Below are 10926 nucleotides of genomic sequence, written 5' to 3'. Positions count from 1 at the left end.
CAAAGCTGCCTGAGAGATTTCAAGATGCCAGTATTTTTTGTTATGCTATACCTCAGGCTTTAATTTAATTTCCAGCCTGTTTTGTTTTTAAACTCTCTTTCTCTCTCCACAGCCCTGTCCTGCCCTTTTCTGTATTAAAAACAGAACAAAAAACAAACAAATAAGAAACGTTAAAGGTCTGCTCTTGGATTGAGTGTCTGTGTGCATGCTTGGCAGAAGAACCCACCAGTAGTGAGGGTGGGGGGTGTCCACTCGCTCAGGAACCCCCTCTAGTTACCAGAATGGAGGTGGGCAGACTGTCGGCATGCCAATGACCAGATACCAGAAAAAAAAAAAAAAGGAAAATCATAACATAGCAAAACTGACAAAAAGTGTATTGTCCACCATTGCCCCAAGGTTCCCGCAGCGTTTTTCCGTGGCGTTTCTGCTCTCCCCCACTTGGTCTTGCTGTTTGGTCTTGCCCAAGATGTCAGCTCCGGGCCTCCAAGCCTGGCCCAGCAGATTAAAAAGTACATGATTTTTTACTTCAGCTCCAAGTTCCACAAGCTATAAGCCTTCAAACTTTTAAAATAATCCTATCTCTGTGGTTCCGAGCTTTGGAGCTCTGCCCTGAATCTGCTTTGCCTAGTATTCTGTGTTATTGCTGATGGCAAACTTCACTGAACCTCCACCATAGCCAGCATCAAGCCCCACCCCTCAAAAATCTATGATTTTTAATATTCATCCTATTTAATCTGAATGTTTCATTAACAAATATCTGAGGGACTTCAAAAATTTCACAGAAAATGAAATTAAAAGACGGAATATTTACACAAACTTTTGAAGCCCCCATGTGGTATCTTAAATTTACTTGATATGGTTTTTCTATCCAAAAATCTTCTTAATTCCCACCAAATGACTGGTTGTTGTTGTTGTTATGTGCCGTGGAGTCAGTTGCGACTCATAGCGACCCTGTACAGAGTTTCCAAAGCTGTAAATCTTTACGGGAGCAGAAAGCCTCATCTTTCTCCTGCGGTAGTTTCGAATTGCTGATCCTGAGGTTAGCAGCCCAATTCATAACCACTACACTACCAGAGCTCCTTAATGACTGGTTGGGACCATGCAAATAATGTGGACAGGACTCTAAGGTTGGGATTGGTTAGTTTTGCCATCCCACTAGTTTTAAAAGAAGCCATATCAGAAGCAGGAACGGATGATACCAGGACCGTCAAGAAAGAAGAGCACGAGTGGAGAATGAGATCCCTACCCAGAATAGTGGTGATAGCACAGGTGGTGGCAGATGCCATGTTGTGGCAAACAAAATAAAAACAAACAAAACAAAATTAAAATCCTCACCACTGGACCAATAAACAACATTCTTATCAATGGAGAAAAGACTGAAGTTTTCAAGGACTTCATTCTTCTTGGATCAACTATCAACACTCATGGAAGCAGCACTCAAGAAATCAAACGACGTATTGCATTGGGCAAACTGCTGCACAAGACCTTTTTAAAGTGTTGAAGAGCACAGATGTTAGCTTGAGGACTAAGGTATGCCTGACTCAAGCTATGGTGTTTTCAGTAACCTCATATATATGTGAAAGCTGGGCCATGAATAAGGAAGACTGTAGAAGAATTGATGCTTTTGAGTTATGGTGTTGGAGGAGAATATTGAAAAGTGCCATGGGCTGCCAAAAGAACCAACAGATCTATGTTGGAAGAAGTGCAGCGATAGTGCTCCTTGGAGGCCAGGATGGCCAAACTTTGTCCCTCATAGTTTGGATGTATTGTCAGGAAGGACCAGTCGCTGGAGAAGGATATCATGTTTGGTATGGTGGAGGGTCAGAGAAAAGGAGGAAGATCCCCAGCAAGATGGATTGGACAAGTGGCAGCATCGATGGACTCAAGCGTGGCAACAGTAGTGAGGTTGACCCAGGATCAGGCAGTGTTTCATTCTGCTGTGCATAAGGTCACTATGAGTTGGTACCAACTCAATGGCACCCAACAACAAACACAAAGCCCATCAACTGAGTAAAGCTATATGAGCTAGTTTGCAGAATGTGGGCATTTACAGACTGGCTCAAGTGGTTTGGTAATAGTTGTCCTAGCAGGGGAGAGGACATGGTGTCACCTGGGTGACAGACCTAAGACAAGAATGAAGTGAGCCTACAATATGGCAGATAAGAGGTCTTCCTGACTGGAGAACTGCTGCATCCTGAGTTGTTTCTGATCCCGGATTGTACAGTGTTCACTTTGCTAAAAAGTCATGAAATAGTGAGTATTGTTATGAGTTCTTTGAGGCCATTGCAATGGATTTTCAAAACAGATGTGAAGCAGAGAGTGCTATGGGTTGGTATCAGAATAGGGTAATAAAATATGTTGTAGGAGGGAGGCATGCATGACCTCCACTTCATAGGAAGCGGCCTTTGACTGATTATGCATTTCTCTTCCTCCCTTGTTAAGCCAGAGGAATTCATACATGGCCCAAATATGAACCTTATTTACGTGTGTGTGTGTGTGTGTGTGTGTGTGTAGGTGTTGCTGTCAAGTAGATTATTACTCATAGTGACACAATAGGACAGAGTGATAATATTTCATAGGGTTCCCAAGGTGGTAAAACTTCATGGACGATAACTGCAACAACGTTCTCCAGTGAAGCAGCTGAGGCATTTGAATTGCCTACCTTATGGCTGGTAGCAAAGTGCTTACTACTGCACTAGCAGGGAGACACACACACACATGCCCGATGGTGAGTCAAAAATTATCTGCACTTTGGGATTTAGAATTTGTTTTAATCAACTATTAGAAAACACAAATACATAATTTTTCAATGTAATCTCTTTTCTTTTCAATACACTTTGTCCATCTGTCACGAAGTTTTCATATTCTCTTATTAAAATGTTTTAGGCTGAGCTGTGAGCCACAAATGTACCACTGTTTTCACTTCTTCATCAGAGGTGAAGCTTCGTTCTCAAAGGGCTGCTTTCAGGGGACCAAAAAGGTGAAAGTTTAAGAGAGCAAGATCAGAACTCAAAATGAATTTTTTGCTGCATGCCAACAGTGTGGGCAGAGGTGTGCAGATGTGCATTGTCATGAAAGATCACAACGCCCTTGGAAAGCAGTCCTTTGAATTTAATCTGAAGTTTAGCTTAATCTCTTTGGTGAGCATCTCATTGTAATGAGCACTGTTGCTTGTTGAACTTTTTTCCTGATAATGTTCCAGTACTGGCCCTTGAGAATTCCAGAAAACAGTAAGCATCAATTTTCCAGTTGATGGTTGCCTTTTGAACTTTTTTCTTGGTTGGAGACTGAGGATGTTTTCATTCTATTCTCTACCACTCACTCTCAGACTTTTAGTGATGAATCCATGTCTTGTCACCAGTAACAATATTTTAAATGAAAATTTTACATTCCTTCAAATATCGGTCCAAAAATCATTTCTGTCTATAGTCTCCCAAGAGTTGTTTTGGTACCCATCTCTCACAAACTTTTTGAAACCTAAGTCTGTCATGGATTATTTCATAGGCAGAGTCATGGCAGATTTGCAAATGATATGCCACATAAATCCACTGTCACTCGTCTATTCGGCAGAATCATTTCAATTGTCATCAGTCAGGGACATGGATGGGCACTTTGATATGACAGTGCAGCTAATTTTTGACTCACCCTATACATACATACACACACACACATATATGTACATATGAAAATGAGTCAGCATGCTGTATATATATATAGTCGGTACCAACTCATAGCAATCCTATTTAGGGTTTCTTAGGCTAGAAATCTTAAATAGAGCAGAAAGCTTCATCTTTCTCCCACAGAATGGCTGGTGAATTCAAACTACTGATATTGCAGTTATCAACCCAATATTCTATTTCTTCATCTGCTATTTAAAAAACAAAACAAAATCCATTGCCAATGAGTAAAACTGCCCAATAGGGTTTCAAAGACTGCAATCTTTATAGAAGCAGACTGTCACATCTTTCTCCCACAGAGTGGCTGGTAGATTTGAACTATTGACCATTTGGTTAGCAGCCAAGCAATCACTCACTGGGCTAACAGGGCTCCTTTCATCTGCTATATAGTATAATAGTTTCTATCTCTTGGGGATGTTGTAAAGATTAAAAGAGTAACCAGAAAAGCACCTGTCTTATTATATATTAACTACTTTTCCAGCGGATCCTTTGACTTAAACTGAATGTCTTAAACTACATGTAAAACCATGACTTAATATCTAGTCAGTTCTTTCTGGAACAATTGCTTAAGGCTCTCTACATCTTCTAGGGGCTTACTTTTATCAGAAGACACTCTATTCCTTACAAACTATTAACATCAAAGCTTATTAGATTTCCTAAGGAGATCTGGTAGTGTAGTAGTTACGAATCGAGCTGCTAACTTCAGGGTCAGGAGTTCGAAACTACCAGCTGTTCCGCAGGAGAAAGATGAGACTTTCTGTTCCCGTAAAGATTTGCATCCTCAGAAACCCTGTACAGGTTCTGATGAGTCAGAACCGACTCCACGGCACATAACAACAACTAGCACTTACTAGCTCACTAGACACAAAAATTGCTCTACTCGTTCATACACAGAAAAAACTAAGGTGAATGAGCCCGTTTCTAATCTGAAGAAATGACAATCTTTTGAATCAGTAGGAAGTAATCAATCCTTCCTCTCATAATCAATAATTATTATGAGTTCTGTACACTGTGTGAATAAATTTACATTGACTTGTTTCCATGACAATCACCCACAGAATAAAATATCTAAGCTCTTTGATAATGAGCAACTTTCTCTTAAAGACAACATACTCCCTTTTCAACTAGACATTGAAAGTCAATCAATTGACAATGTTTAACAATTCTTTAATCTGAGCAAGAATGTCTCCATTAATTGCTTAAGTATTCTGGTTAACTTTCTTGCTTAACCGCTTATGGAGTGAAACTGCTTGGAATGAGAATCTTGCTCTAGGGAATAAAAGACTTGGGCATGAATTTTAAAGCGGCACAACTCTACACTCACCAATACACACACATACATATATATATGTACCAACCAAAAAAATCTTCATTTTAGTGTCTAGATTATTCAATCTAGAAAAGCAAGTTTAAAACTGTATGTGAACAGTAAGAGTATAATAAACAAAAAAGCACTAGCCTATGGAACTGGTTCCATCTCATAGTGACCCTGTACAGGATTTCCAAGGAGCAGCTGATATTTGAACTGCTAACCTTGTGATTTGCAGTCCAGTGCTGATGCTACAGCGCAACACCTGGAATCCTATACAGACAGGGTAGTTATGTGACACAACCGAATTGACGGCACTTAACAACAACAACATGCTACATTATACATATTTCCTCATAACTAACATCTTCCATCTCATTCACTCACTCTCACTGCCATAGAGTCGATTCCAACTCATAGTGACCCCATATGGGGTTTCCAAGACTGTAAATCTTTACCAGAGCAGAAAGTTTCCTCTTTTTCCCATAAGAAGGCAGGTGGTTCAAACTGCTGACCTTATGCTATGAGTGTAAACAACACCTTCCATACTAGATGATAAATACACATCAAATTTGGATCCCATGCCCCCAAAACATAGTATAATATCTTATACAAAATAAATATTCAATAACTAGTATAAAATATAGTTATAAAGTCTAATTCAAGAAGTTTTAAATCCCTATGTTCTTAAAAGAACAAAACAAGTCCATAGCTTCTGTTTCACATTTTAATTTTTTTTTTAATGTCTCCAAATTCCTTTAAGCCAAAGAATGCCACAGCTAACTACTGCAGGGTTTGAGAAAGTTATTCCTCGAGCTGATATTCTATGAGCCTAATAAAACAAAACCCAAAAAAAATTAAAGCAACAATTGATGTCTCTAGGAATTTACCTCAATCAGATTAAGTAGTTTCTCCAAGAAATTAAATGGACAATACTCTCCAGTTAGACAAATATGAAGGATAATTAAAACCATTAACAGTGCTAATGGCTGCCTAGAATCAAAGTATCTTTCAAAAGTTTTATCTGATTCTGGAACTATTATAATATTTAGCACTTTGATAATATGATCAAAAAAGAAGTTTACTTACTTGCCTGGCTATGCAAATTAATGACTGTACTTTTGTTTTCCAATCTATAAAATTAAGATCTTTGCATATTCTATTGCTTTTTCACAAACAAGGATGTTTAAAGATATTTATATGTTAGATAATACACTGAGATTCTTGTATAAGTTATATATTAATTTATATAATTTAGAATACTCTTAAGTAAGAGGAGAGAATCTTGCACTACTGAAATTGTATTTGTTAAATAATTATACATCTTGTCTCTTTAAAAAGGAGCCTGGGAGGCGCAGTGGTTAAGTCCTTGGATGCTAACAGAAATGTTGGCAGTTGAACCCACTAGACATTCTGTGTGAGAAAGATGTGGCAGTCCGCTTCCATAAAGACTTTGTTGTTGTTGTAAAGTGCCAGCAAGTCGGTTCCGACTCATAGCAACCTTGTATAGTGTTTCCAGGGCTTTAAATCTTTGCAGGAGCAGAAAGCCTCATCTTTCATCCAACCAGTATGTTACAACAATTGATAGTAGACTGTCATCATTACTGCATTCCCACCATTCATGACTTCTGTAAAATGGTGATTCTGTAAAGTACTTTTGTCAGAAGGTTAAGAGTAGGCACAATCACAAATTGCACAGGTGTTTTACAAGAAAGATGGGCCACCAACCAAAAAGGTACTATTGCAAAAGCTGACCAGATAAGGACCTCTAGTAGCGTACTGGCTATGAGTCAGACTGCTAACCTCAAGTTCAGCAGTTCAAAACTACCAGTTGTACCAGAAGAAAGATGAGGGTTTCTACTCCTGTAAAGATTTACAGCCTCAGAAACCCTATGCAGGGTCACTATGAATCGGAATTGACTCCACAGCATACAACCACCACCACAGAGGGTCAGATAGTACAGAGACTATCTATGGAAGTTTCAAGATTTCTGCAGTAAGACTAAGAATGCAGTAGGTAAAAGAAGAAAGGTTGGTTTCTAATAGCTGTGTATAAGATCACTATGAGTTAGCAATGATTCAACGGCACCCAACATAAGACTAGCCTACTTGCAGCATATTTAGAAACGTGAAATTTAAATACTCAGAAACTACATAGGTAGCTCCCAACTTTCTGTAAGCAGCAAAATCTCCACTACTCTTATTCCACTAGTTCCTGTTTTAAGACCCTTCTCATCTTGTACATAAGAATTATCTACAAAGACATTACTTTTTCTTATAGTTAGTTGTGGTGGATGATTTACTAAATTCTCAAAGGGATTATAATTAAAATCTTTTAGACAATATCCCAATAGATACCATGATCACTGAAAGGAGGAGGAAAAAAACCATGCCTTATTTTTCACTGCAGTTAGTGGCTACACATTTTAGTTAAGTGGCACTTTTAAAAAAAAGTTTTCCACTTTTACTAGCAAGGGTAGTATAAAATTTCACAAAGGATAAACTTCTTAATTTGACAACTCCCAGAAGAGTCTGCCATATAAGCGGTCTAACTTGGTTTTCAAATAATAGGTGAAATCTGATCCCTCTTGTGACCAGTTCAAGTTTGTCTAGGAACCCACTTACACTTATTTGTTGATATTGGATATGGCTGGATTATACAAAATTAAAACAAGGACAATTTTTATAAATTATACGTTCAACAGGGATATACAAATTTTGAAAGTGACAGAGAGAAAAAACTTTAGCTAGGTTATAACAGATTATAACTAATCTGTCCCTTACAATTACATACTTTTTATAAAAACTATAGTATTACTCATAACATCTAAAACAAAGTTTCTTAAGTAACGTTTCTACTATTTAATTTCTAATCAAATTTGTGTATAAAAACAAAATTTAGGACTCTAATCACAATCTAAAATCATCAGTGCATGAAAAGTTACCAAAAGTTTTTGATTATATTTCATCCAAAAATCTCAGAAATATTTAAATATGTTCCTTTATAAAATAAAAACTCAGAAAATATTTATATAAAAGATGAGCATTTAACAAATAAGTGCTTACCTAAATAATGAAAAATTGTATGTAAAAAAGTTTTTAAATCTCTACTTTTATGTATATTTCACTCACTCTGCATTATTCAAGTTAAATCAATACTATTAATATGTATTATTTAGTTTTGCTTTATAGACTTATAAATCACTATAAATTATATATTCAAAGGCCTAAAGAAAAAAATTCTTCCACTTTAAGGGTCATGTCTTATTCCTATTTGTTCTTGCAGTTTTTAGCATAATACTAATAACGAGAAGGAAAAAAAAATAGGTTATTTATTTGTCAATAAAACAAAAAGCAACTTCTTTATAATTTTAAATACTTCTGATAAGAAACAGAATAAAAGGGAAGAAAAAATACTTGTCAAATATTGTTACTGAACTAAGACACTTATAAAATATTCACTATATTTTTACTCAAATAATTTAATATCTGCCAGGACACCAAAATATACAATTGTTTTCCATCTGTCCCTAGATAACATTGAAAGTTACCTTTACTTAATTATCCTAAGAAAGACCAGTCTAGGGAGTCACCCAACTGCAATGTAATAAATTAACACAATGCTTCTAGACTGAGGTGCAGAGCTGAGCATCAGTTTGGGGTGTAAAACAGCAGAATAGATAATACACACAGGTTTGTCTAAAGTAATGAATGCAGTGTTTAAATGGAACCCACTGGGTTTCTAGTATCTCATCTAAAATCAAAGAGAATTCTAGTAAGAGTGAAAGAAGAACCATGCTGGTGAATCATGGATATACTTACAGATCCTCGGAGAAACAAAATGGGAAGCCCAATTCCATATTTCTCTCCTAAGGTATCTACAGCAGATAGCAGTTGGAATGCTTGTGGACCAAAGTCCTTTGATGTATCATCTGAGTCTTCAATGGAAAAACAATGACTCAAGCTAAATGAGAATGATATTAAAGTTTAGCCAAGGCATGTACCTTTAGAAATAAAAAGGCATAGTATAATTATAAGTTACTTTAAAAATATTTCAAATGCAACAACTGTCTCAGAACCTACAGATAACGTTCAAGACATCCAAAAGCATGTGAACTATCTAAAATATGGCAAACGAATACAGAGCTTTGTTGATATATCAGGCTGATGGTTCTCAATTCTAAAACCCAAGAATTTGCCTAGAGATGCCTATGTTTATAGACAGAAAAAAAGGAAAAGATCTAGCAAGCAGAGTTAAAGGATTACAGGTAGAGCAGCTTGACTTGCGCTATTATATAAATATTAGGCTTATGTGTTTGGTTTTAGTAGAAGAAAATATTTACTACAGAAAAAAAAATTAAGTTAAAAAAATCAAATCTCCTAAGCAATAATTTATAATTCTAACAATTTTATTACACAAAAATTTTAAATGTTTCATCTAAGTCTTTTTACATGTCTAAGACTTAAATGAAAACTTTTAAGTCCTAAGCAATGCTCAGGTAGATTTGAAAATGCAAACAATAAGAATGAGAATTATTTAGTAAAACAAAAGGGACCCCAAAAATAAAATCAGTACAGTTCAATTATCTAATTCAATTGCAAATTATTTGTTCATATAGGATATGGTTGGGCTGTACCACATAAAACTAAGAAAAATTTTATAAGTTATACATTCAATTGGGATAGACAGGGTAGTTTGTTCATAGGTTTCAATTATATTTAATCTGTTGCCTATAATTTACATTCTTAATTAAAAAGCACAGCATCACTCACAACATTTAAAACAGTTCCTTAGGAAACACTAAGGAAAGGTGGCACTTTAAAAAACAAGTTTCACACATTTATCTAAGAAAGTTAGTAAAAAAAAAATGTATTACTCATACTAACTACCCCTGAAATAGCAATAAAACCATATTCAGTATTTCAGACATAAAAATGTGTTTGGGTAAAAATTTGTATTTAGGTTTTAGTTTTCAAATATTAACTTCTTTACTAACATGCTTAGCTCATTAATTTTTTCTTTGCAATAAGAATATTTCCCACAAAGTACCTATGTTACATCTCACCAACATAAATGGAAAATAATGGAACTAAAACATTAACAAATTTTCTCACAAGTTTTTTGAAGCGCCCTTGCGTATTAATTATAACTAAATTTGAAATTTTTAAAATTTTTCATTCTGATGTTTTCTTGAATTGAAAAATTATTAAGAATTGCTATTTTTCATTTCCAAGTGCATGGGAATTATTCATTTCTGTTATTTATCCTCAACTGTATCCTTTTCAGAAAATGTATGTAGTGTGTCTGATACCAATTTGTTGAAACTTTCATAAACACATTTACACTGTGGTACTCCAAACTCATCTCCACTGGAAGAGTCCATTGTGAATAACAGTGACCCTACAGGACAGAGAACTGTTCCTTCAGGTTTCCGAGACGGCAAACCTTTACAGGAGCAGCCAGTCTTATCTTTCTCATTCGGAGCAATGGCTGGTGAGTTTGAACTGGTCTAGTACAGGAAATGGTTAATGTTCAACCATTTCAAGAGGTACCATATGATCAAGAGCCAATGATACTCAGGGAGGAAGTCCAAAGTGCACTGAAGGAATTGGCAAAGAACAAGGCATCAGGAATTGATGGAATAAAAATTGAAATCTTTCAAGAAAGTGAGGCGGCACAGGAGGCACTCACTCATCTCTGCCAAGATTTTGGGAGACAACTATCTGGCTGTCTGATTGGAAGAGATCCATATTTGTACCCATTCCAAAGAGAGAAAATCATCGGACAATCTCTTTGATATCTCAAGCGAGTAAAGTTTTGCTAAAGGTAAAGTTTTGCTATGGAAATGGCTACAATCACACATTGACAGAGAACTTCCAGAGGTTCAAGCTGGATTCAGAAGAGGCCATGGAACAAGAGATATCATTGCTGATGTCCGA

General features: G+C 36.2%; 1 protein-coding gene across 1 annotated transcript in view; it reads right to left on the bottom strand.

Annotated features, from left to right (window-relative positions):
• The window catches only part of WRN (Werner syndrome, RecQ helicase-like), a 181766-nt gene that overhangs the window by 46080 nt on the left and 124760 nt on the right, over positions 1 to 10926 (bottom strand). The window contains exon 22 of the mRNA XM_006834526.1: positions 8809 to 8950. Coding sequence (XP_006834589.1) covers positions 8809 to 8950 — 142 coding nt within the window. The remainder of the gene's footprint in view (positions 1 to 8808; positions 8951 to 10926) is intronic.

This window comes from Chrysochloris asiatica, unplaced genomic scaffold (genome assembly GCF_000296735.1).
Source record: "Chrysochloris asiatica unplaced genomic scaffold, ChrAsi1.0 scaffold00011, whole genome shotgun sequence".
NCBI classification, from domain to species: Eukaryota; Metazoa; Chordata; class Mammalia; order Afrosoricida; family Chrysochloridae; genus Chrysochloris; species Chrysochloris asiatica.
Note: the sequence above shows the minus strand (reverse complement) of the source record. Positions and strands in the feature narration are given on the sequence as shown.